The sequence below is a fragment of the Anarhichas minor genome, unplaced genomic scaffold, assembly GCF_050575085.1.
Source record: "Anarhichas minor isolate MPS153535 unplaced genomic scaffold, ASM5057508v1 ptg000011l, whole genome shotgun sequence".
Classification (NCBI taxonomy): domain Eukaryota; kingdom Metazoa; phylum Chordata; class Actinopteri; order Perciformes; family Anarhichadidae; genus Anarhichas; species Anarhichas minor.
The window spans coordinates 145,018-172,887 of record NW_027466457.1 but is presented as its reverse complement, the minus strand read 5'-3'; the positions used below and the strand labels follow the sequence as shown (position 1 = coordinate 172,887).

At 43.0% G+C, this 27,870-nt stretch overlaps 2 protein-coding genes across 3 annotated transcripts; one reads left to right on the top strand and one right to left on the bottom strand.

The window, feature by feature from the left end:
• Positions 1-648: 648 nt before the first annotated feature.
• Positions 649-2,969, bottom strand: mterf2 (mitochondrial transcription termination factor 2). Of its 2 annotated transcripts, none has more exons than XM_076088753.1 (2): positions 2,932-2,969; positions 649-2,349 (listed from the first exon to the last, which is right to left on the bottom strand). In XM_076088753.1, exon 2 carries the CDS (start codon positions 2,321-2,323, stop codon positions 1,196-1,198), a length of 1,128 nt encoding a protein of 375 aa, XP_075944868.1. In that variant the 5' UTR covers positions 2,324-2,349; positions 2,932-2,969; the 3' UTR covers positions 649-1,195. The 2 variants fall into 2 exon arrangements, with proteins under 2 accessions (XP_075944868.1, XP_075944870.1); XM_076088755.1 differs by having other exon boundaries at positions 2,936-2,954.
• A 19,103-nt stretch (positions 2,970-22,072) lies between these two features.
• Positions 22,073-25,851, top strand: LOC142947952 (carbohydrate sulfotransferase 1). Its single transcript, XM_076089820.1, has 2 exons — positions 22,073-23,121; positions 23,973-25,851. The coding sequence occupies exons 1-2, from the start codon at positions 22,983-22,985 to the stop codon at positions 25,097-25,099; spliced, it is 1,266 nt and encodes a 421-aa protein (XP_075945935.1). The 5' UTR covers positions 22,073-22,982; the 3' UTR covers positions 25,100-25,851.
• Positions 25,852-27,870: the final 2,019 nt, after the last annotated feature.

Genomic DNA, 27,870 nt, shown 5'->3' with positions numbered 1-27,870 from the left:
CAGATGCACTCACTTTCGCATCATCTGCCCAGTGGCTATCACCATGACTACAGAGCCATGCTGAGTGATGCAGGCGGCAGCAGATGGGCGGTGGAAGTCGTTCACGTACACCCGCCCCACACACACACACACACACACACACACACCCTCAAGACACGCAAGTCCTCGCTCTTTGTTGTGACCCCCATCCTCCACATTATGACAGCGCGGGAAGCTTCAGGCATAAAGTCATGGCTACATTAGCTGTGAAGCTCACTGCCATTAAAGGAACTCTTACGCATGTTTCGAGGGCTTTTGCTGTCTTTGAAACATTAGGACACATCAAGAAAAAAGACGGGGGACCAATTTACAAAGCAGTCTGTTGGTCTGACAATGCTCAGAAAGATTATATATATATATATATATATATATATATATATATATATATTTTGTGGCCTACGTTAAAATAAATGTAGGCACTAACCCAAAAGCGGTCTTTTTACCTTCATATGACGCACATAAGACAGGAAAACCTTAATAAAGCCAAACATAGTGGAAAATCTATCTTGATTAAATGAACTGAAACTCGACTGCTTTTTGAATAAATATTGCAGAGGGAGTTATTTTTATCCTATGGTGTGGGTGCATGTGAATTCATTAGAAGTGATATGACATTTCAGCAGTGAATTGTCTTTAATAAAGAGTCTCCATCCGTAAAGTAACACTAAAACTCTGAGACACAGTTAGATTTCCTCCCTGAAGAGAACAATAGTGCTGCCAAGAACATTGTGTGAAACGGAGGCTCTTTGCACAGGCTGTAAATAAAATGCTTTGAAAAGCCTCGTTTGTCCTCAGTTATACTCTGTAATACATTTGATAGACCAGTCGGCATGTCTGCCTTTACCCAGTTATGTCATGCAGCGTTTCATGTGAAGTCATTGTAATGAGGTAACTTGTAAATAAGCTGTAATAAATTCTGTATTTGGTGAGGGACGACATCTTCCCCAAAAAGCGTGACATATGTAGATGCCTTTGCTTTTTTTCTCCCTTTCATCCCTCTGGGAAGGTGTTACATAACCATTCTCATCTCTTACAATATCAATTTACACCTTCAGTAAAAGTCTGTACTGTTTGTAGATGTAATGCTTGAAATAAGTGCACCTTAAGACACTTTTACACAGCCTTAATTCCCTTGCATGAGTCCATACAACCTCTGTCAGACATCTGCTCTTAAAGGGGCGACAGGGTTGAAAATCGGCCTCTCTCTTCGTAACAGTAATTTTCCATAGCTCGTCTCAAAGTCCTTCTTAGTGCCGTTTAGGACCTCCAGGCTACCTGTCCTTACGTCGTAGCCGTGCACCCTCAGGCGCTGGATGCGATAGTTCACTATCTGCGTGGTCAGCTCCAGAACGGTCGGAGTCTCTTTGATTTGAGACATGCTGATCCCGGCGCTGAGGAGGCCCTTGAAGCGCTCAGCCAGAATAATGTCGGGGTAGTAAAGCACAGCCGGGCAGTCGAGGATAATGTCCCGCAGCTCTGCCTCGGAGCAGCCCATGGTGTCCTGGGAGTACGCCAGAGTGCGGCGCATGCTGTCCGGGTTCAGCTCGGTGACAAAGCCCCTGAGTTTGGACAGGAGGCGGAGGAGCTCGGCCGTGCTGAAGCCCTTGTCTCTCAGAAACAGCAGGTTCTGCCTCAGCACCTCGGGGGGCTTAAGGAGAACAAACGGGTTCTGACTCAGCAGCTTCTGAAGCCAGATCTTCATGTTGGCCTCATTACCCCCAAGGTCCTGGTAGGCCTGCTGCAGGGTGCGCACCATCAGCTCGTTCTGCTCGACCGGCCGACTGAAGCTCTGCGGAGCGCTGGCCATCAGCTTGGTGATGATCCGCTTGTTGAGGTTCAAGCTCTGAAAGTAGGCGATGTTGTTCCGCTGGTTGTCGTGGTGGCTCGACGAGGTGAAGAAGGAGGCTGGGAATTTCTCAATTATACCGACCAGCTCCTTGTGTTTTGGGCACACAGACATCCACAGCTCCCTCTGAGCCTGCATCTGCTCTGGGTGACAGAGGACAGCCTCAGGGTGGCCTGCTAGGATCCGGGCAATGATGGACCCCGAGGCTCCCATGTCCTTCAGCAGGTCAGCTACCTCCTTAGTATAAGCGGGGCTGTGATGCAGAACCCAGCCCTTTAGTTGCCGGACCTTCTGGATGTCCACAGAGAGATCATAGAGAGCTTCCACGGTCTGCTGGTTCTCTGCTGAGCTCAGTGTTGCACATGGTCTCAGGTGTAAAGGTAGAGCTGTGGCACGTTGGCACCGGAGGCACAGGGACGTTGCGATCAAACGCAACATTGATGCGAAGTCCGAATGCAGATCACCTGAATGAGCGAGAGAAGAAGGAAGTGCAGTGGGTGACAAACCAAGCAGGCATATAACTATATATACATACTATATATACTATCTATTATCTATCTATCTATTAGCCCCCTGCTTTGACAGAGAGGCTACCCTGATGTGTATGCTATGTTGATGAACGCCATTCATCAAAGCTTTGCCTTAATAACACAGAAGATAACTGTTATTCTGCACAGCTGGTGCCAGATGTTTCATGTGGGGAAATGGAGAAGCAGGAGCTAAGTCAGTCCCAGTCAATGACCAGCAGGTAACACATGACTACATCTTCACATCTCACTAGAGTTGGCGCGGATAAATAAAAAGGCATTTAGTCCACGATTTCAAAATAAAAGACTTCTTGAATGACGTCCAGTATTGTATTTGGGTGTTAGGTGTTCAGCTCGCTCGTTAACTAACGTTAGCGGCTAGAAGAGGCACGAGCATTGCGGGACATTGTGTGATTTCACCTCCTGACTTAGTGGTTAGTATCGGTAACTGTTGACAGAGGTGTGTATGTTCAGATTCCAGCTAATATATCGACATTTTTGTTTAAAAAAGCGACTTACCTACAGCAGCGGTCAGAGGATGTGACGTTTTGTTATGAAACTGGTGTCTTCTTCTTCTACTATTAGTCTCTGTTGTTTTGTGCACCCACAGCGCCGCGCAGAGGCGGTGCCTAGTGGTGCAAAGCAGCGCAACTGAGAACTGATTAATTCAAATGTGACCCTGAAATAACTTCTTTCTTTTTTTTTTTTAGGAAAATCACACAGAGCGTAGAAAAGTGTTTGATTGTATGCTCCCAATGCCCCATTTCATTCCTCTTTTCAAAGCTCTGCTCTTTTATTGCAGCCCATATGTCCAGTAATTAAATAATTCTGGCAAAACTCCGTTACTCAAACAGCAGTTGGTGCACCTCCAAACCCTGCAGCATACGGGGCCCTGATGAGCGTAATCAGCACAGGGCTGAATTGGACTGAACACACGGAGAGTTTTCTCACAGTTGGTGCTTAATCATGATGCTTGATCACCAGCTCTGCAAGCTGTTCCCTCAGCAGCACGGAAGCTGCTGCTGCTGAGTGGGTAGCTGGGTTCATTTTAGTTTATGTACTAGTAAACAGACGATGCGCCTCAAAGGAAAAAAAAAAACAGGTTGGTGTGTCTCTCTTTTTTAATACCCAATATGTTGACAGGAGCTGGTCATCAGAGTCCACTGATAGTTAGATAAATTATGTTAAACCATCACAAACACAGAAGAGAGACAAAGATTTGATTTTGCATGTGTTTCATGGGAAATGACTTTCATGACAGTGAACAGAGGGCATGAAACAACATGTGGGCCTGCAGAGTAAACAGTGTCATTCACTCGTCTTCTATTTGCAGTCAGCCTGTTCAAAATGTCCCTCGCTTGTGACGAGGGTTTAAGTAAAATCACGCAATCAGCATCAACCCTGTCTTGCTACAGCACTCCTGTTGTTTCTGCAGCATTGAGGAACTTCAAACATAAGCAGCACTTGAGGTGTAACAAATGCATATACTGTATATTACTGGCAGTGTGCAGAATCCCCTGATCTGTTGTGTTTATCAACACTTAAATAAATGAAGCAACTGTAACCAGGCTACAGCACAGTCAAACTCAGAGAACAATAGCATCAATAAGACACAACATTGGGGGTTTTGGATTAAAGGTTGGCGCAGAGTCACAGTCATAGGGCATGAAGAGGAAGAGGAACGGAGAAGCTTTTCCAAATTTCCATTAGGCAACACAAGTAAAATGTGGTACAGGCTGTCAGACCCGTTGAAGGCCAGATATTTCCTCTACAGCAATCGTGATACCAAAACTACACCCTGAACCACTTTCTGAAAAGGTGGCTAAGGTACAGGATTTTCCAGGCAGTGTGCTTGTCGAGAGCAAACTGCCTCCCACTTACAACCTGAGAAAGCGAAAGAGAGAGATAGAGAGCCTGCTTTGTCATGAGCACACTCAATCACAGTGTAGAAAAAGAAACGCTGCTTTACATTGTATACCAAAGGTTTAACTTTGTGTTTTCTTATTGTGATTTCCTGGCTGTGCAATTTTGAACAAGAGATATTTAAACTTGAATGCAACGCCAGTAAGAAGTGTATTCATCTTTTTGAGTAGTAAGTTATCTGTTCCTATTGTTTAGCTGGAAAAAGCCATTAATCATTGAGTGAAGGATTGAGTGCTGCGTCTGGTTGCTTCACGGCATCAAAGTCAATATTTGATTTGTGGTGACATATTAACTTATAGGGCAGAAGATGGGGCAAGCTAAATATATTATTAATTAACAAGCGGAGATGTTTAGTATCAACAGATTACACTCCCCCGACAGTTACAATCTGAAAACATCACATAATGATGCAAAGTGCAACATTACGATGCCACTAGCACTACATTCCTACACATAGTTTGATTTGAGGGTATTTTGATCTGATTGGACCCGCAGCTCCTTCCAGCTGATAAACAGCACAAGACTGAATGAATCCTTTGTGTTTCCTCACAGTGCCGAGGAAAAAAACACAATAACAGCCAGATAGATTACCCGATACTTCTAGATTTAGTTCAGATAGTAGGCTCACTGAATAGGAGCATGATGATAAAGAAAACACACACTGCAAGCATTCGCAAATGTTTGTTGATAACACATGCGCACATAAACACTCCCTCTTAACAGCGACCTTGCATGGTGACTGGACACACCTGAGTGAAAACCTGTCCATCAACAGTTCATGTACAACCAGGAGCATAACTTTTTATTTTCAGGTTCTGTCACTTGGATTTTGTTTAGCTTCATTGGTTGTCTTAGACTTGTTACAATTGAAAGACTTTAATGACTTCCACCTCTCTCGTGTGTGTGTGTGTGTGTGTGCGTGTGCGTGTGCGTGTGCGTGCGTGCGTGCGTGCGTGTGTGTGGGTGGGTGTGGGTGTGTGGGTGTTCCCACGTCTGTCACTCTGACGCTTAGAGCGTGTTTGTGTGTAAGTCTGCGGAAGAATGTGGAGGAGGAAACTGATACAGGAGGTGGACCTAAAAGGGACAAACCAAAGCACACCTTCCAGAGTGTAACAAACACATGGCCAGGGACAGGCAGGCAACATGACCTCCATCAGGTTTCTGGAGTTACTGCTTCCCCTCCTCCTCCACCAGGTCTACAGTGAGGAGGCTGAGCCCGTGTTCAGAGCAGAGGGCACCGTTATCGAGTTGGGGTATTGTTTTAGAGTGGATTATATTGTTGTTTATAGATGTGCACCGGAGGGGGACCAGCTGCTTGGCAACTCCTCGGCCACGTCCGTTACACCTCCTGCGGACCTCCAGAGTCGCATCCACATCAACAAACAGCAGTACCTGCTCGGGCTCCAGATCAGTCACCTCACACACAAGGACTCAGGGATTTATAGGAGGGAATGCTGGCAGAACCAGGAACTAGTCAGCCAGCACACACAGCAGCTCTCTGTGTGCAATAAGGAAGTGGTATCTGAAGAGATCCCTGTGAAGAAAGGAGATGGAGGGGTTGAGCTTCTGTGCAACAACACTTCCATTGGTTTGGAGGGAACCTCTGTGCGCTGGTACCGCGAGGTGTTTCCGTTGTATAGGCCCACACTCTTCCTGGATAGCAGTGTGTCGCTGGATCCTCTGGTGGAGGAGCTACAGGGTGTCGTGGAGGTCAGAGACAACGGGGCGTTGCTCTTGCTCAACAGTAGCGAGTTAAAGAATAACGAGCATTTTATCTGTCTCGTGAGCAGAGGTAAGAATTGTCTCAGTTTCCAAAGCATGCACCCACCAGACCGTAGTAAGAGCAGGGACATTTTTGCCTCAGATGGGGACAAAGTGGTATTACAATGTCCCTCTGATGGTAACAACCAGCAATGGGACACACCACTGGGGAAAGTCAATGGTAGCAGCGTGGAGATGTACATATCATTGGGTGACAAATCGGAAGACTTCTCATTGGTAATTCCTGCTGTCTCTGATGAATTTAGTGGGGACTATTCATGCATCTCCTCCTCGCTTGAAGTGCAGTACTTGCTGGTTCTTTGCCCCCGAAAGGAATCCCAAGAAAAAGTTGTTGTTGAAGGCGGGAGCGCCCTGCTAGAGTGTGACGTTGACAAAGATGCTTCCCAAAGTGTGCAATGGCACCACCGAGAACCATCAGGCGAAGATGAACTTATCCTCGACTCAAAGGACGAGACTGTTCCCATCCCGGAGAATCTGAGGGGCAGACTGTCTCTGTCCGAGAATGGCTCCTTGCTGACAATCTCCCACCTGGAGGCGAAAGATCAAGGAGTGTACTGGTGTGTTGTTTTAGAAGAACACGAGTTCCTGGATGGATATGATGATTACAAATACGAATATGATGATGAAGGTAGTGGGGAAGATGAAGATAGCCTGTTCTGGGTTGACACATACAGGTGCATCTATAAACAGGAGACCAATTTAAGGAGTAATGAAACTGACCCCAGAGCCAATCCATCTGTAGCCTCTAATGTTACTGCCTATGCCGTGGGCGCGGCAGCACTGTTGGGGCTGCTGGTGGTTGGAGGGATTGTGGCAGTGATTGTAATAAAGAGGAGAGCAAAGGCCACAGCGAACAGAGACACAGCAATTAGCATGGATCCTTGTAAACCCTCAGTATACTGAGGGTTTAACTCAGAATGATGAACATCGGGGTTTACAGCTTTTGTAAAGTATCCCGAAGGAATTTTACATCCAACGGACATTAATTGTGCCTTTAAATTTGTCCATAAAACAGCAGTTGGTGATTGTGAAAGAGTCGTACTATACTTTCAGTTTCATGCTGATGCTGCCTTCCTCCTCTCTTTAGAAACTAATGACATATACTGGATTTATAATCTGATGAATGCAATTTCTTCTTTTAAAACTCCATTTTGTCTGCTGACTGAAAATATCAACTTGTTCTGTATGTAAAAAGAAGAAAATGTCAATGCTGTCACAATGTCTTTCGGTATAGCCAGCACAGTCTGAAAGGAAAAAGAATACTGTGTTTCTAACTTATCTGATGGTCTGACAACGTGGTATGGCTGTTGTGACATTAAACGGTGACTAAAAACCAGTCAGGCTGCTTTCCTGTCAACAGATTTTTTGGTGCCAATAAGGGAGAGTGTAACGAACGAAAAGTACCAAAAGCTCTAGTGTCAAAAGAATCTAAACAGAAAGTAATTTCACTGTAACACTATTACTGCCCTGTTCATTAAAGTAATAACTGCAGGCTGACTTTTTTTCAGTAATGTTTGTTAGTATCTATATAACTGAACATGTTTTCTTTCTTATACGCACACTATATTTAGGCTATTACGATTATTTTAATTGATCTTAAAGTTGGATGAATTTATATATTTTCATTTTGGGGGCAGCAAAAACAACCTGTAATCACAACATCCACATACTATCTATCACCTTGTAAATGGAACATGGCGTGTCAACAAACAGTTGCCTATCGTATTTACACATCCCAGCATAAACGCAGTAAGAGAGTCATGTTTCCTGTCACCTAAAGCAGGGGTCTTCAACGTTTTTTAGGCCAAGGACCCCCAAGCTGATAGAGAGATGGAGCAGGGACCCCCGACTATATATATTGTATAAAATTGTGTTTTGTATTAAACTGGGCCTAGTGCCATGTATAAACATACATTATTATTGTGCATTCAATACTAAGCTATTCAAATACACAGGTTCATATATTCATGTTTTTATTTTAAACATGTGCAAGGTACAGTGAGTAGGGAGGCCGTGCCACTGCCATTTATAAACATCATTGTCAGCTGATACCAATGCCAATATCAATATTGTCTGTCAATTGCATGATAATCATGCATACAAGCTATTCAAATTGACGTTTTCATTGTAAACATAAATGTGGAAACGAAAAATGAGTGATGGCCTATTAGTGCCACTGCCATGCATAAACACACCTGTTATCATGCATACAATACTGAACTATTAAAATAATGGACAGATTCATGTTTGAAAAAAAAAAAAAAATTAAAAAGAAATCAACCAAAAATTTCGCGGACCCCCTGCAGTACCTCCGCGGACCCCCTAGGGGTCGCGGAACCCCTGTTGAAGACTTCTGACCTAAAGAATGTACAGTAAGTCCAGTATTCACGCAGTGAAATAGTGAACAAACAGTGAACCAAAACATTAACGCTGAGGTGAGTTAAAACGATGCGGAAATGCTTCGTAGAGCAGGATGAACTGCAGAGTCCAGTAATGACTCGGAGTCCAATGTTGAATTAATTGATTCATTGTTATTATAAAGATAGTCATCGGTGCAGCTTTAAAGAAGAAACTCAATCATTTGGCCGAGGAGGAGTGATTGACTATGACTGTCATGATGTCTATAATGCAAAATAGGTTTTTTCAACAAGCGATTACCAGCAAACTAAACATGTTCCACACTTTTTCTACGTTCAAACAATCTTACTTATCAGGGGTAATTGTGAAATTACCATAAAATGTGTTTGAAACGTTTTTTGTTTTTTTTCAGATTCACAGGAACAAACTCAAGCTGTCACCACGACTGTTCCAAAAGGCTGCGATGTGTTCTTGAAAAGCAAGAAGAACAAACAAAGACATGAACATGTTTAAGTATCTTATATTTCTTTTGTACGAGTTCTCCTATCTTTAATCAAAATTCACCTTAAGTTATCTTATACAACACACAGCAGATATTGAATCAATATCTGCTGTGGTTCCCGAGTACTGAGTAAGTTAAGCAGCGCACTGCTGCAGAGCGAATATCAATATTGATCCAATATTGCAGTTTATGTTTGCCAAACATAAAATAGGATACAGTATATAAAGTGATTGTATGTGTTATTGACTGGCTGACTTTGTTCATATTGATTCAACCGTGCATTTTATTATACATGATTATATACAGTGGGATGTCCCGCTTATATTTTATATTTGTATTTTATATTTTAACAATGCCAGCGTGTCGTGAATTTGAATAAAACTTTCAAAGAAGGATCTGGAAAAAGTTTCATCTTCAGTATGTAATCTGATTTGGTCAGTTTAAAAGAACTTCCAAACTGAGAGAGCAAATGCTCGTCTCATTCGACTGCGATTATCCATCGAATCAATAAAGTGTTCAGAGTTAATATGCAGGAGTCGCAGGTTGTTTAGCTGCAGAAGGTAGACCCCTGAGCTCCTCTCAGGGGTCTACCTGGGGCACGGCCAATGAAACACGTGTGCTCTCCCTCCAGTTGTTGATAACATCGGGGCCTAGAAAGGCTCCTGTTCTCCTCTCACAACCTGACCACACTTTACAACAAGCTCCACTAAAGGGTGCTGCGCCCTCTAACGTCACACTAGAGTACGCCTAGTGTAAAATGTATCATGTACGTTTAGAAACTTGTCCAGGAAATCATGACAGAAGTGAACAACTTTGATTTTGTTTTCTATTTACATATTATATTAATATATATTTTAAAGCCATAAGGCTTTTATTTATTGAACATTAAGTAATGTATTTTTATGACGTAATAATGTCATAAAGATGTCTTTTTTTCAACCTTTACACAGACAAACATATATATCAATTTGAATAGTTAAAGCATCAATTTCACTGTTTTTATTCCGTCTGAAGGGAGCGGTTATCTCACTGGAAGGGAAAAATATGAAAATAACATTAACAATTTGATCCATTTGGACATGTAATGTCCCACTACCTCAGCAAATAGTCAAGTGCATTAAAGGAATATTTGGACGTTATGGGAATTTTGCTAATTCGCCTTAGCTGAGAGTTAAATGAGAGAATCAATACTCTCAAACATCAATCTTCTCATCTAACTCTTGGCAAAAAATGAATAATATTTAATAATAATAATATTTTAGTCCCACATGGACTTGCAGGGGTCAAATTACAGTCTGCACTTTTCCATACCCAAAATGCAACCAGTGAGGCAGCAACAAGCTGCAAAATTGATGAGCTAAAACCAATGTTTCTGTTGTGATGGTTGGTGATGCAAAGCGGCACCGATGTGCTCTTGAAGCTTTTCCATCTTGCAACATAATCTGGAGATGTTGTGTTTTCAGCTATATTTTCAGATGCCAGATTGCATGACTCCTACACACTTCACCTTTTGGAGCCCTGATACATATTTATGATCCACAGCAGTGCCAATACATCCAAAGAAGAAATATGGTTTCTGTTTTGAAATATTTACTCAGCTGGTATATACAAAACACTGAATCTTATTCCGTCCTCGTTCTTAATTTGATGTTGGGCCAATATCTGATGCTGCACCTGCAGTAAACAGATGAACATTTTGGGGTATCCAAAATCAATTGTTTACCTGTTTATGATAATAGCTGTTCTTTCGGTATCATTTCTAAAAAGAGCTATAAATAACACAAGTGTTAAAAATACATCAAATCAAATCAACTCATTTTATGAAAAGTGTCAAATTGAGCCGTGAATGAACCACGTCAGCTATAAGTAAAAGGAGTCATTTAGAAATCCAGTCCACAAGGTCATGCTTTGTTTTCAAAAATAACTTTATTACGACATCCATGATCGTGGATATGCACAGAACAAGGGGAGCAATGTTTGCTGCAGAGGAAAAAAGCAGTCAGAGTTGTCAAAGTGTTGCTGACAACTCGATAAAAAAATCTTGAGAAGCACGGACGAATCAGATGACTGAATAGAGAGAAGGAGGAAGAGAGAGTGTCTTCCATATTTGCCAGTTTGCTTTCCATACGCCCCTTCACAGGTTTGATTGATGGAAACACAGATGTGAAAGAGGAGCAGCTGCTCGGTGCTCTCAGGTGTAATTAAGAAAGGGCTCGGTCACACAGGAAGGTGCCCCGGGAGGCCCAACAGAGCGCCGAGGAATCAGCACGCCTCAGAGAACAGCAAGATCCAGCAGCCGGCTTCCTTCGGCTTGTTACAGTGAGAGACTTTAAATGGATCGGCTTAATTGTCGAGGCATCTCTCAGACCATCTGTGTGTGTGTGTGGGAGGGCAGGTTTCAGCTGCATGTCTGCCTCTGTCTGTGCTGCATGTGTGTTCGAGCATAAGCAAACTGTGAGCTATTGCAGTGGCAGGGCAGAACCAAAGTTAGAAAAATAATCAATTAAATCAGCCAGGAAATTGTGTTTCAAAAACGTGTTACTCAGAGTCTCTTGTGTTCATTTGGGCTCGTACAACTTTTGCAAAACACGCCGAGACGTGTGACTAGACTCCAAATTTCAAGATTATCTGAAGTTTTCTCTCAAACACACACACATGTACACACTCCATTTTTCACACGGATGCAACAATCAAAATCACAGCCGGCAGATGTTAACTTGATAGCTCCATGGCTCCCCCTGCCCCCCTTCCCAGGGCACCTCTTTCTGTCCGATCAGAAGGCCATGTTCTGTAGAATCAGCACGGCTGCACGGTGCTCCCTGGTCGCTGCCGATTTGAGCCTGCGGAGGCCCGATCTGCTGTAATTTGCCAGGCCCATTACTCCCACAAATGTGATGTCTGTGAGCCCTGCGAGTGTGAAACAGTTGGTGGGATAGAGAGCGGGAGAGAGAGAGAGAGAGAGAGAGAGAGAGAGAGAGAGAGAGAGAGAGAGAGAGAGAGAGAGAGAGAGGAGAAAGAGGGAGAAAGCAGGGCACCTTGCTATTGCCTCTGTCCTGCCACAGTGTCTGAAAGTGTGTGATGTGTTGTGCTAATGGCACCAATTATGCACCAGAGAGCACTGCTGATGGGCTGGTTTCACAGCAAAAATGCTGGGAGACTAAATGGTTGCAGTGTGAAGCCTTTGGGTAGCAAAAAAAAAAAAAAAAAAAGTGATGTTAGAGGCAGGAGGGAGACGAGCCACTTGGGGCTTTTCTTTCGTAATAGCGGCCTGCTCGCTACCCAGACATGCGGAGGTGTCTGGTTGGATTGCAGCCATGCAGAAATTTATGTCTGTTTCTTTCAGAGGTGCAATCCAAGCGAGACCAGGACCAATCAAACGCTCTCAATAAAACTGACTTCCCTCTGGAAGTCTCAAAGGCTTTCAGTAGATTTGATTTGAAGTCTATAACTTAAAAAACGAGTGGCCGTGGGGCTGTGATGCTGTGATGCTGTGATGCTGGCTCTCTGTCAAATTGTAAAACTTCAACTCACCTGCGTGATGAAACTGTTGGAGCGTAGAAGGTGCATCAGAGGTAATCATTCCGTTTTTGTAATCGCCCTGCCATGATTGTGCTCATTGTGAGATGTTTACAAGCGACAATTAGTTTATATACCTTTGCATGTGTCGGTGTGAAGCATCATAAGGGAACATTTTGAGTCTTCTTGCAAGCAAAGGGAGCTAGACTAGAAAAATCCTAGTCATGTAATTGGCTCCTCTGGCATGTCAGAAGTAAAAGAGTTGTCTGTGAATGTCTTGATGGGTGCCAGGAGAAAACTTTAAAGAAAGGAAAAAAGTTTTAATTTCATTACATGGTGTTGAGCTATACCCGCATGCATACGGCAGATAATTACAAGTCTTTGCTTGGAAGCAGATTTTTTTTGTTTGTTGTTGTTGCACACAGCAGGGTTCGACAACACAACTGCAGAGACGACTTGCTCGCTCATGTGCAGATGAAATAAAAAGAATTGCGGGGGGAGTGAAAATGAGACCATCTATATTCAAGAGATCTCTCAAAAACAATCACACAGACGAGCATCGTGAAGGCAAGCCAGCACAGCCACACCTTTGATGCGCAGATGGCGTGTGTAAACTGTCTCGTTCCCCCTCCTGCTCTTCCTCCTCTCCGCTGAAGTCTCTCTCTCTCTCTCTCTGCCTCTCTCATCCCTCATGTCCCACATTCTTCCTTCCTCTCATCATCCTCTGTGTCACTCAACGGATTTCTCTCAGTCTGCCGGCAGCACGGCACCTCGACTTGCAACCCGTCCTGCCTAAATTTACTAAATGAAGCCTTGCAAAATTGGCTAGCAGGGCGGGAACACCACGGCTGGGTAAATGTTAGTTGAAAGCTTCAGTTTATAAAGATGGTTCGCTCCTTCTGTGATTTGGAGATTTCATAGAAAACAGCCAGCGATGGGATTGTCTACGGGCGAAACAACTTGATGCCAGATGATCTTCTTCTCCATAAATGGCTTACTGAACACTGAGCTGAGGCGAGCCCAGTCAGGAGTTCTGTGGGCTTAAGGATAACAAGCAATCAAACAGACTCAGACACTAAGTCTGATTGGGGTCAGCATCATTGAATTCAGTCATGACCTCCCATTAGCGGTCAAGAGATGTCAAAAGGGGGGAAAGCCTGATTACAAACATGGGCCTTCTCAGTGTCTGGGAGCAGAAATTGTGTTATGTAATAAGAAACCCACTCAGTATATCTATCAACTCAATTTTGAGAAATAAACATTTTATTTCTGGCAGTGTTGGAGAAGAACATCGATATCACCTTTCCAGAAAATATGAAGCTACAGCCTGCTAGCTTAGCATAAAGATGGAAAAACACATAACACATAACGCCCTCTTGAAACAAAGACGTGTCACTTTTTTACACAAAGCAAAGCTTGCTTGTTTTCAGTCTTTCACTCTTTGTGCTAAGCAAAGTTAACATGCTGGCCAGCATTACAACTAAAAACATGGGTAACCACTGAGCTCCATTATATCACATTTGTTTATTAATCTGTACGAAAATCAAAGTGTAAAAACAGAATTTCACTGTTTCACGATTGGTAATGTTGCCAGGTAATCAATGGCAATTCCATGAAGTTACTGCTCACATCGAAGAAGTATCCAAATCACTAGATATCAAATCAATTTGCCCGCTATTTCGTAAATGAAAGGATAGAAATATTGGAGGTAAGTAGCTGAAAGAACCAAAGCTTCTGTTGAGTTCTAAGTTCAGTCAGAGGCTGAGATGAATGCAAACACACACACACACATACTTGGCAGCTTCTCTACATCTCTACAGTTGGTGTATTGGATGTTTAGGAAGAATAAACATTTAGTTCACAAACGGTCCAGCAGTCAAATTTGCACAAACGACACAAGGCAAAAGTTTGCATTGCTTTCTGACTGAACCAAACACACCTGTAGAAGTGGTGGTTAAGTGTTTCCTCCTGTTTCAAGTCTGGCTGTAGCCATACATACCATGGTATCGATATTTTCATCTAACTCTCAGCAAGAAAGCGAGTAAGCACATTCCCAAAATGTCAAACTCTTCCTTTGAACGAAATAATTGAACGTCTGCATGGTGTTGTTACCGTCCAAGTCACAAAACCTCTGCAGAAGCTCTCCGATCTTGCCAGTGCAATGCCAGTGGAAATAGAGAAAGTGTGCCCTGTTGTTTGCTGAAATAAATTTAGCTGTCTCTATACTTATAGGTGAAATGAGATTTGTTCACTTATTGCACTTGTGGTGAAAGAGGTCTGAGTAAAGGGCTCCCTAAAATGAGACGAAGCGCATAGAAACACTTGCTTTCCTTCCACAGGCAAAATGTTTAACTTTTGTGAGACCTGCTTTGCCTTTTGACAAGCTGATCGACAGATAATCTGACTGACGGATCGCATCTTTAAAAGAAAGTGGAAGTTGCCAAGCAAGCCCAGATATAGAAAAGCAGTCAGTGAGCTAAAGGAGACAAGGTTACCCTGAACAGTAGAGAGATTTCAGCTGCATTTCCATCCGCTTTATGATGAAAGACTGCTGTCATGTTAAATATCAGATATGGGGTGGATCACAGAGATATCGGGAAGAAAGAGTGCAGATTGGCGAGGCATCTGTTGAGAGCTTGATAGTTCTGGAAAAGGAAAATGAAGGGCACTCCAAATCTCTAATGTGCATCGGATTTTATGCTCTTTGCATGTGTGCGTGCTGAAGGAGCAATGGGTATGTTTAGCTAAACAGGGAGGCCCACTGAGGATTCCGTTTTCGCTCACAGAAATTTCAACTTTTTCTTATTGCCTGCTTCAAATCTCACCAAGAAGGTGAGGGGGCGTTCGGCTGCTCGGAGCCGGGGAATCGATGCCGTAGGCAGGCAGAGCGAGGGATCAGCGCTGAGAGGTGCGGAGGACGGCACACTCTTGCATCACTCACTGGGCGTTCTTGGCAGCTTGTCGTACTTTGTGTGTGCTCGTACAGGAAGACCTTTGGCTAGTGATGTGCCTTCAGCCCTGTATCGCCAGAAAAAGCCTATTCTGTATCCGCGTAGGTAGACTTCCCGCCCTCCAGTTCTTATTTCTGAGATAATTTCCCCCTGCCTTTGTTTTGGTGTATGTACTGCCTGAAAGGTTTAAACACAGGTGAGATGCAGAGGACAAAACAGTTGGAACAGCTAATCCCCCACTGATAAAAGGTTTTTAAGGCTTAAATCATCCAACAGCAGAAAAGACACAAGTGAGAACTGAGATGCAGCAACGACAGCAACATTATTTCACCAATCTGTCTGCACATCACAGTAAAGACACACTTTAGCCAGCGTGACTCTGCCACAGCGGGAGATAAATGTGAAAGAGCGCAAACAGAATCGACCCCCATTCCCAGGAGTAATGGAGCTGTCAAAGGCCAAGTCTGACCCCTCAGTAACCCACCGGGGGCAATGATATGACACCTATCCCTTCACACTGGCAGCGTCTGCAGCAGAGTGTGTGTGTGTGTGTGTGTGTGTGTGGGTGGGGGGGCGCACATCTGATGATAGCAGTCATCCTCACTGGAATGAGGAAAAATAGAGGTCATTGTGCCACTGTTACCTCATGGGAGAAGTGTGTGTGTGTGTGTGTGTGTGTGTGTGTGTGTGTGTGTGTGTGTGTGTGTGTAGTGAGAAACCCTGTAGAGAGCTTGACAGTGACAGAGAGGGAGGAATGACACTCATGGTAGGAAATTATTGTTTGATGCCGGGCTGGAGCTGATGAAACCTGCCTCAGTGTAATATGGGAAATGTCTGGTCCTCATACACCAGCAAAACTAATTAAATCACGATGGCAAAATATGCAGCTTATTTTTATTTATTTAATTTTTTCTGCGAGTCACTATGTTGCTTCTATTTACTGCCTGTTAAGATAAGATGCATTTCCAAGACGCAATGACACGTACCCGACGGCATCAAAGCGTAATGCACGGCGAGGCAATCTTGCATCCAATCTAGAGACTCAGCTCCAGTAGTCGGTGTGGTCTCTGGAGGGGTGAGACACGCATCCTCGCTCTGCCTATAGCCGCTCTCCGACCATGGCGCATCTCGAGCTCTGAATCCACTTTGGCTCTGGACACACCGGCGGCAGCGCTCGACCCACACACACACACATACACACACACATATATATATATATGCACACAATTTTCCAAATGCAGCGCACAGGACGGAACCGGACGTAGAAGTCCTTCTGCATCTGATCGAGTGCGTCTATGGTAAGGCAACGTTTTTTTTAAATCTGTTGTTGCATTTTACGCGCAGCGAGGTGCAGACGAACTGTTATCTAACTAACAAGATGCTCTAATCGGACAAAGAGTATCATGATAGTGATAATATGAGGAGTAAAAGCAGTATTTATGATCACTCCACACAGCGACTTAAAGTGTGTCAGCAGTTGATGAGTTTTGACCTGGTCTTACTTTATCGGCTTTGCTATGCTGCTGCTCCACACGGGCGAAATGTGTTTCATTCTTCTCACATTAATCAAAGAATGCTACAGTTTTTTTTAAGTGATATTTAGCCGCTAAAGATTTGAATACATGTATTCAAATCTTGAAATATTGGTATAAATCATTGAAAATATATTTTCACTATTTCCAGATGCAAAGGTTTGCTCTCCATCACTGTTATGCACCAACCGGGATTTTAATGGATTTCTAGGTTAATACTGGTTGATATTCGGTCTGAACGTCTAAGACCTATTTTCACCGTTTTTTCAACCGGCTAAAATGTGGTTACAACATCAAGGTGTCACAAAACACCAACGTTTAAAAAATGTTGATGGTTTGTTCAGTTGTAGGTTGAAAGAGAGACGATATTGGCTTCTGTGAACACAAAAATGTTCTCGAAAGTCATATTACACTGAAGTCTGTGGTCTACACAAAGATATGACTTGAATGTTTCATAGAAAATGTCATAAATATGGAACTATAGATGTATGCTGGCAACAAGATGCTCCCAGGACATCGTAATGAGAGTGTGTTTACTGCTGGAACACGCTTTGGCTTTGGCGCTTTGGCTCAGAGTGCTTCAACTTTGAAAGTTGCACTGGTCTGGAAACTCGGCACTGAACTTGAAGAGCGAAGTGAACGAGCTGACGGAATAAACATGAGGCTTCACGCTAACGCCATACTTTGTAAGTATTTTAACTACTTTATTTCAACTATGCAAAGCGAAATTAGCCCCATTAGTATCATTTTATGCTGCTAACGATGAAGGTGAGGCTGCTAGATTGAAGCGATAGTATGTTAGCTTTCAGTATTAGCATGTTAGCCTATAGCATACTGCAGCATGGACCCACAGTAAACATAAACATGTCTAGTTAATGTTGGAGACTGTCTTTATGGGCTGTTGCCCCAACGTTATAAAATTTAGTTTTTAGGCCATTTTACATGAAATACACGACAGAAAACGAACGGGGCTGTACACAGTTTGAATGGGGAGGAAGTGAGTAAAACAAAGTGATGCGTAAACAAGAAGACGGTCAAAACATTGTTTGGCATGCAGCAATATACAAACAATATAAAATATTATACTGTGTAATATCCCAGTTAGCATCTTTCCGTTGAAAGGACGTTTAATAAACGACTGTGGTCAGCGGTGAAAAGACGTCAAAAGTTCAAAAGTGAACATCTTTTTTCTAACACTTGTTTCTTTTGCAGATGGCCATCTGAAACCTGCCTCTGTGACGACGACATTTAAAGAAGTAGCGGAAGATTTCGTTCATCAATCGTGTATTTTCAATTTCATCGTAGTTGAATTTAAAGAACATTGTTGATATTGTATTTATATTGCTGCTTAATAAATACAAATGAATTGTTGCCTTTGTCTCTTGGTCTTCTTTGTCCTGTACGTGGAAGTTGTTGATGTGTTACTATGACTACCTATTTAATTGCTATTTCACTGTGAGCATTTTTAGGTTTATAAGACGTTTAAAACAGTTATGGTTAAAAAGACGTTCAAAATTGAAAGTTTTTTTGTTAGAAAAATTCACTCGAGGCCGATGTAAAAATCATTAATCACAGGACATTTATTCTTGCAAGAAGGAGACAGAGTTGATTCACATACAGAATGCACATCAAGGCTGCTCAGAGGTCTGTCTCTGAGCCTCTACGGAGTAAACAACAGTGTACTGGCACAGGGTAATATACGTCACAAAGGATAACACACACGAATTGCCTTCATACAGCGTAGTCTACGTATCTGGACACTTTAACAATTCGTTCTAGTACAAAGATCACTTTTATGGAAATCCGGAAGTCATGGTTGCAAATCAGCTCTGCATAACTAAGTATTCTTCTTAGGAGACAGCGGAGACCTGATAGACAAAACAGCTGCTGAAGACGCCTGGTGTCTGTAATGGGAAAATATGTCATAGTCTCATGTGAAGGTTTAAGGAATGTAAGTCCTAAAAGAGCAGACACCAAACTGTAGTTTCAGTAGATGACTTTAATTAGTTTAGTATCCAGGTGTCTTGTTATCTGTTATCATTGTGCACTGTTTGTTTACTCTTCGTAAGACAGAGACACAGAGAGACCTTGATTAACAGAGATCCTCTGTTTTAAATACTTTTGAAGTCATTTGTGACGCGTTATCTGAAGTTGTAAGGGCGTAAACCTTTGCATGCAGATAAGATGGGTGAGGGTAAAGAATGTCTGTTCTGTCTCTGCAAATGGTCATTTTTACGATGTCACAGTGACTTCAAAGGAAGCATCTGCTGTGAGTTTAAACTGATTAGTGTAAGGCAAACTGTGAACAAAAGGGATTTGTAAACAGGAGATAAAAGCATCTTCCTGACTGTCTTAAATGATATACTAAGGCTCGAAGGATGACCTGCCTTTTGTTGTGTTCTTTGTGTATTCTTGTTAGCTAAGCAGATAACAGGAAGCTGTCTGAGTATAAATGTCCATGCATTCTGAGTGTAGGTAGAGCACTCTCCCAGATGACTGCGATGTGTCTGTGAGACTGTTCTCTTTGCTTGCAAGCAAATAAATTGACTTTACAAACCTTGATCGTTCATCAAAACTCTGTTTTACTTTATATTGATAGAAAACCTCAACTTTCTTCTCCCGACTAGTCATAAGAAATATTCCACAACATGTCCCAGAAAGACACAGGCCTTAAACACTTACAGAGGACATGAGCTTTTGTTAAATGTATAACATTCCTTAATCACTTAAACACATACTAATTAGTCATTTAGATTTTTTCCCAACATTTTTCCAACGACTTTTTGAAGACCATATTTCACCAGGATTTGCAATATTAGCTTTCAACTGAGAAATGTGGATGTGGTTTCTTAGTAAGCCTCTAAAATGACGAAATACTATTATTTACTCAGTGAAAAAAATCTCTATTGCAAATCCCGGTGAAATATGGTCTAAACGTGAACGTTTAATCAATGTCTTCTAATAGTACGTGAAAAAACTTTAACTTTTAAACCAATTTTGAACGTCTTTTCAGCGGTAAAATGCTCACTGGTTACTGTGTCGATGTAAGTGACAGGGTGAGATCAAATTGCAGGTCTCTTTTGCTACTAATTAATTTCATCTTCACTTAACTCCATTATTTTCTTCGTTATGATTCATTTAACACTCAAACAGCCCACTGTTTGTACTGCTCTTCCTTCTGTGTAGTGCCTTTATTCAGTCTGTGTGTGTGCTGGAGGAATCATGTAGGACAAGATTCATCTCCTCTCCTCCATCACAGGAGCTCCTCTGTAGCCCGGAGTCAGATCTAGCTCCTCTGCACGCTGCAGCGGCTCTGCTCTGCTCTCCGCCTGTGGCACTCTGCATGTATACGTGTGTCTATAGTTGTTGGTTTAGAGACAGAAAGAGAAAGGGAAAAGGTAGATAGATGGAGAACAGAGGGGAAAAGACTAAGTGGAGATTTGAAGCTCCTCTTGGCGTTATACTGTTGCTCAACCCTCTGTGTTTCCCAGGATTGATCGTTGCCAATAAACCGCCTCACTCAGAAGATCTGTGAACACACAGAGGTGTCTTAATAGAAAAATCTTTGGCACTGTCACATCCCTCAATCACTTGCATCCCAAATCCCTCAGTCCCAACCTCATCACTAGCTTCTAACCTCATTTGTTGCCTTTATTTTCCACAGAGGCAATTGCCTTTCCTCCACCATGCCCAAATATCATTACCTCCACACACCTTTGCTGCTAGCTATGTTAACTTAGCAGCTGCAACTGCTGCTGAATTTACAACTCAAACCCGCCAGAGCAGCGCACGCCGCACGGTGTAATCTTTGGTTGATCCTGTCCCCGATGCTTTTATCCCCTGTAAGCACTATTATTGTTTGGGGGAAACAAAAGCACGGACCATCTGAAGTTCGTAGTCCCTTTCCAGCTGTTGACAGAGTGTCTATTGTTCCTGGTACGAGCCTCGGTACGGGAGGAGTTATAAGCCAGGGAGAAAAGAGGACTTGCAAATCAAATTGCTTTAATCCATTGAAGCATCTGTCCTCATTCTCTAGAGGGCAGCAGGGTGTGTAGCAGAGGAGGCACTGAGCCCCGATCACGACTGGAAAGGAAAACAAAACCTGTCGCTGAGGAATCATATGATTTGCCTTGGTCAGCCAGCTGTGCAGTGCATGTTGGGTATGGATGGCAGGACTGTCAAATTGACAGATTTTTTCCCCCTCTTTTCTCAAGTGTCAGAGATGGTAAGAAGCTTGGTCAAAGTTTTTCATTATCTGCAGTCATTCATGCTTGTATTTCTCTGCTTTTTTCACCCATTTTTTCTGTCTTTCAACAAACGCACAAACACAACGTGCAGCTTTAAAATTGTTCCGGAAAAAGAGACAAACAGTACAGCATCCCCAACTCTGTGATTCTGTCTGCAGCTAACAAAGTTTTTCCCCCTGATGGGTTGATTCTGTGATTGCTGTTTTTTTTGTCGTATTCAAACAGAATGGCTCATGATGTCAACCCGATTTCTTTTCCCCTCACCCACAGAGTAAATGTCTTTGGTTTTGCGCTGTTTGTGATTAATGGAACATCAAAAGCCGATCTGAGCTCAGTGTGATACATTCCTGAGGATATGAGTCTGCCAGGGACACATAAACATCATTAATGAACAAGAGACCGACTGGAGAGAGACAGAGTGACAGAAAAAGGGTGAGAAGAAGCAAACAGGAAGGCGATAGTTATTTTTGTCAGTAATATGACATCTATATACCTTTGGTTTTGATGATGATTGCCTCGGTGAGTGATGGAGACACACTTTGCACCCCGGGATCTGGTGTGATTACCTACCATCAGTCTGGTGCGAAGGGACAAATGGATGGCAGCACCTTTTTTTTTTTTCTAAATCCATTTGGAAAATCACATCTCCCTTTGCTCTTTCATGCCCAGTGGCAAAAAACTCGGAAGTGTACAAAGGGAACTTCTTCACTCATCTATGTGAAGACAGCTATATTTATCTGGGTAGCCTATGTAGCTCTCTGTTGGGCTCAGAGGCTTAATTACCCAGACGAGAGGAAAGCAAAAATGAAATGCAATTATGCAACTGTGCGCAGGGTAGGCTATCTTGAATAGTGGAACTGTTGTGACATTACTGCTAACATTTCGCAGTAGAGGTCTGACCTTTGTGTCGTGTTTTTCTGCAGAACAAATCTGTGGATCCTTTAGGGAACAAATCCTGAACCCGTTTATCCAAAGCGGCTAGGCTTCATCTGATAGAAATGCTAAAAGGTGCGGTCTGTTAACTCCACTTGGAGAGCGAGAAAGAGCAAGCTCTCCTCCATTCTGCATTTTTTATGAAACACAGACATATGTGCTCTCAAATGATTCTTTTTTACATTTTGGTAAATCTCTCTGATTCACTCTTATTCACTTACTTGCTAATATGAAGCTACAACCAGCAGGTTAGCTTAGCTTAGCATAAAGACTGGAAACCGAGGAAAACAGCTATCTTGGCAGTCTGAAGGTAGCAAAATGTGTCTACCAAGACCTCTAAAGCTCACTAATCAACATGCTATAACATTTTATTAAGTGAGCTTTAAAGGGATGATTTTGTCACCGTTGGAAAGAGCCAGACTAACTATTTACTCCATTTCCGTCTTTATGCTAAGCTAAGCTAAGTATAGACATGAGAGTGTTGTAGATGTTTTCATATAACTATCAGCAACCACACTAGAAAACACTGTTACACAATTAGTAGGACACGCGTTCACATTCTAAACTGGCAAGGGACATCTTAAATGGAAAAGTTAACATGCTTTACCTTCTCCTGTTTGAGTGCCCTTGAGCAAGAATCCTAACTGCTCCAGCAAGAGCTGCTCATTGGCCATCAGTGGAGGGCTGCAGGCGTAAAGGAGTGGGAGCTAGCTGCACATGCATGAAGCTGAAAAAAAAGGCATTCAAATGAAATCTCATTGTGTATGTCTCTGTGCCTCCCTGTCGGCGTCAGCGTGAAGGATGTAGAGCCAGAGGTGGGGGCAGGATGGAGTGTTCCTGGAAGACGGTGCTGCTGCTGGTGTGTGCGTCTCTTGGGGTCCAGTACACAGCCATCCGCACCCTGAGGGACTCTCTGTCTGGGCCCTGTCAGGGGACCTACCGCTGCCAGACCAGACACCATAGAGGTATGCCTCAATAGCCAGTCAAGATTGTCCCACATACTGTCCTGCCTCGCTACAGGAGACCAAAACGTCTGTATGGCTGTTGGCGTATAAGCTCATATGTATTGCAAGTGTGTATGTTGTTTATGTTGCATGCATGTGTTGTGTTACAAAACTCGGTTGTGCAGCATCGACACACACTTGATTGGTAATATTAGTAAAATGTTCCCAGAAAGCCTCACACGCAAAGAGATTCAGTGAAGAGCCAGAATTAAAACTGTGACTGAAAATGAAGAAAAAGGAAAGCAGATCATTAAACGAGGGAATTCCCTACAAGTGGGGAGGATAGAGAAATGAAATATGTGTGATTCGTTTTACAATTATCCTCCAATTTATCTCCATTAATCCCCTCTCATAGTGCAGCTGTAGATGCAGCTCCTGTGTTTGAAAGTAGCATCCCCTTTGCAATCAACTCCTCATCAGCAGTAATTACACGTTAGCTATTTGCACTATATTTAGAGATCCGCCATTTCATAAGCCCCTTCGGTAACCACCGGCAGACAAGCAACTTACTCAGGCATGTTTACCCTCTAAATTATTTAAGCTTTATCGGCTTGATTCAGTCGTTGACTTTCTCCTGGACTGAATTATGATGAAAACCGACACCTTCGCTTTTATGAGCTGAAGTAACTCTTCTGGAATAAGTGAAATAACTCTTTTTTTATCAGAACCTGGCTCTAGGAAAAAGGTAAACCGAGTTGTGCTATGTGTTGTTAATAGGCTTGTTGTAGGACTACATGATGCAACTGACTTCAGTATCACATAATATGAGTTAAACATGTAAAGCGACTGACTTGGTTGTTTCTTCCTTCTAGACTCCAGGTGGAAAGCTTTGTGCGATGACGGCTGGATGCCCGTCGATTCGCCTCGGAAGCACATCCTGCTGTTTGCCACCACGCGCAGCGGCTCCTCCTTCACCGGGCAACTCCTCAACCAGCACCCAGGGATCTTCTATGTATTTGAACCTCTCTACCACGTCCAGCAGGCATTCACCAACTCCAGCAGCAGGCTGCGTCGCACCCTGGACCGCCGGGCCCTACTGGGAGCATACAGAGATCTCCTCCTCAATCTGTACACCTGTGACCTTCACTTCATGGAGAATTACATCCGTCCGGAGCCCCAGGACCACGTCACAAGCTCCTTCTTCCGCCGAAGCTCCAGTCACGCACTCTGTTCCCCTCCCGTGTGCTTCGATGGAGGTGATGTGGCGGCCTCTGCTACGCCTGATGAAACCTGGTGTCCCAAGAAGTGTGGGGCCCTGAACCTCACCCTAGCCTCTATGTCATGTCTGTCAAGGGAACACGTAGCCATCAAGACTGTGCGGGTCCCCGAGGTGGGGGACCTGCGCACCTTGACAGAGGATCCACGTCTGGACCTGAAGATTGTGCACCTGGTGCGAGACCCCAGAGCCATCCTTGCCTCACGCATGATGGCCTTCTCAGATCAATTCCGCGCTTGGAAAATATGGAACGCAACTGGACGGCAGCCTCGATATGTGGACTTGACACAGATCACCAGTACCTGCAAAGACATGGCGGCCTCTGCAGAAACAGGCCTGCAAAGGCCGGCATGGCTGCGGGGACGCTACCTGCTGGTGCGGTATGAGGACCTGGCGTTCAATCCAAAGGACAAGGTCACTGAGATCTACCGGTTTGTGGGGCTTGATATGGAGGACAGGGTGCGGATGTGGATTGCAAAGAACACCAACAGTAATGTGTCGTCCCCTTCAGAATGGAACTACAGGTACTCCACCACCAGAGACTCCAGAGCGACAGCAGAGACCTGGAGGCTTCGTCTGGGCTTTGACATCGTGAGGACTGTGCAGAATCTGTGCAATGACACTCTGGCTCTGCTGGGATACAAGCAGGTTCACTCTGCAGCTGAACTCAGAAACCTGTCTCACAGTTTAGTGGAACACAGGACCTTTCAACCAATCACATGATAGATTCGATTTTAAAAAACTGTTTCTTTATTTATTACAGCTGACTTTCCTCTCATGATGCCGATTAAATGAATGTAATTTATCTTATTTTTCAATAATGCCGAAAGTAATTTATTATAACTTTTTATGGTTTTGTTAAAGATATTAAAAGTGCCAAACGTCAAGCGTGTGTGGCACGGGAAAGGGTATTTATCTAGAATAAAGTCTATACTGCTGTATATGTTGATTGAAAAAAATGTATCGGCTCGTTCGGCAAAACACTGAATCTTTCTGTGATTATTTATTATTATTATTATGCTGTTTTTTAAAATACATTTTCTCAGAATTTCAGTGTTTAAATGACAATAAGAGAGAATTGAAAGAGCAGGGACCATTTCAGAGTAAATCTGACCTCTGACCTACATATATATATATATATATATATATACGTATATCATCTGCAGCGCACAACGGCTCAATTTCTACGTGTGGATGTTGAGAATATGAGAACATATTTGTTTTGTTCTTAATACTGATTAACTGTTGCAATGCGAGAGTGCAAATGTTATGACTGGATGTGTTTGAACATTTTTTTGTCAGTGTAACTCTACGGTTTGTATTTTCTAGACTTTTTAAAATAAATTATTCATATGTATGTAATACATGTTTTTTTTTAATATTTTTCCATCCAGAGAAGAAAGCAGATAAGTGCTTGAGTTTTATTGCTGAAAACAGAACGGTGCAAACTGTCTTTTATCTTGTAATCCCTCTGCCTTTCAGCCAAGTTTCAATCCAGCTGACGTGCCTGTAGTAAAAAAATATGTTTCCGACTAAAGAGAACACATGCTGCTCACACTCTGCTTGATTTTGAGTTAACTTTGACCCTAAAAAGAATAATACCTGGATCATTCAGCGGGGCCAGCTGTCTGCAGTGGCGTATATTTAGAGATTAGACAGTTGCAGGTTCTCTGCCAGTTCCCCCATTTGAAATTGGTCTTTGTGTCTACACAGAGAAAGGAAGTGTGCCATCTCCAGACACCAGCCCATTCATCTCTATACAGAGCTGCTCTCTTGAGATAAAGGCTGGAAGTAGTTTCTGAGGAGGAACTCATTGCATGAATCATTTCTTGCCTTTCAAATTCATTGCATCTTCTTATGGAGACTGCAATTGTAGCCCACTGGGAGCTATGAGCTTTAATGCATATGACGACGAAGAAAGCCACTTCAGAGGAAAGTATCTCACATGAGTGTGTTGGTCATGCTGCTCTGTGAGTACCATTCAATTTGAGGTGAAATTGTCCCTTTAATAATGTATTTTTAGACACCCAGTCCTCTCCATCCTTCCTGTAGCTGCCCTATAGCTGCTGACACCAGGGATATCTCAGCGCAGACCACAGAATTGATCTACACATCCAGCTGAGGAGAAACAGGATTTAAGATGCATGGAGAAAAGATTGGCCGTCTTTCTTTGAACTTAATCTGCAGGGCTACACAAACTGGCCATAAAGCAAAGCTTTATGACACCCGGAGAGATGTGCTTCATCGGTTTTTCCATAACCACCCTGACACACAAAGCTGCAAGTGGCCTGAGTCAGCCGTCAGCTAATTACCCATTTCTTTGCACTCAATACCGGCAACATCTTTCTGTCTCCTTAACTGTGCTGACAAGTTTAGGTCTTATCAATATGGGCAACAAATATGAGGTGCATGCTGCTATTGGGAAATGCAAAATAGCACACTGTTAATCTCCACCAGGGGTTCCTAAACTATTTTGTTAGACTCACCCCAAAGCCCTTTCAGATGAACTCAAGCACCTCTTCATTGAGACATTTTAAATACTTTCCATTACTTTTAACTAGCTCTTTTAACTGTTTATCCAACACTTTAAGCTCATTATTTATCCATTTCCTTTTGCTACTTTCAGCTAACTTTTTAGACTTTTATACTTACGTAAAACAAAATGATAAACTACACATTTTGTGAACTTTGTTAGCAGGTTGAGGAGGAAGATCACAATCAAGCTGAAAGACTTATGGTTCAAAGCTTGAGTGGACAAGAATGTCCACCGCTATGTGCACTCTTATCTACAGTGTAAACAACCGCAATTCCTGCGGGAAATCACATGAATATAGCAACTAATATTGAGTTTATTAGACTCAAGACACCACCTACACATCATTTCTTTTCATTATTTCCCACAATGCAATAGCTAAAAAAGAAAGTAACAACCACTGGTTCCTATGAAACAAATTCCACCTGCTATTAAAATTCAAAACAGATGAATATTACAGGCTTCAGATCACCGGTATGAAGGAGGACAGACACAGTTTGAACCAGCTTCCAACGACGTTTTGATAAGCACCTTCTTGACCTTCCAGCACCACTGTTGTGTCAGTCAAATAAGCTCGATCACGTAAATCCCCCCTCTACTCTGCCCTGACACCTGTCTGTAATCACCAGCCTTAACCATTCGCTGCTCATAATGAGATGTGGGAGCGAAGGAGGTTGTGAGACGTCCTTGGATTTGCTCCTGCAGCTGCAGGTGTGTCATGCAGGTTCATTATCTCACAGTCGATTCTTCACGGTCCTTATCTGGGCAAGCAGCCAGAAAGTCGTCAAATTATGAGCTCTCTCTCCGTCAACGCTGACACATAGCCGCATGCTTTGATCAAAATCAATGTCATCCCCTGTGCACGTGAGCACACATAAACATGTGTATGTTCATGCAGTTTAATGGAGGTATGGCAACATGATGACAAAGGTGACACCCAGCAGCAGAGAGGCAGAGGACC

Coding starts and splice junctions, on each gene's coding strand:
- mterf2 (XM_076088753.1), bottom strand. CDS start 2,323: ATGTTGCGTTTGATCGCAACGTCCCTGTGCCTCCGGTGCCAACGTGCC.
- LOC142947952 (XM_076089820.1), top strand. CDS start 22,983: ATGGAGTGTTCCTGGAAGACGGTGCTGCTGCTGGTGTGTGCGTCTCTT. Junction 23,122..23,972: donor CCAGACCAGACACCATAGAG/GTATGCCTCAAT, acceptor TCTTCCTTCTAG/ACTCCAGGTGGAAAGCTTTG.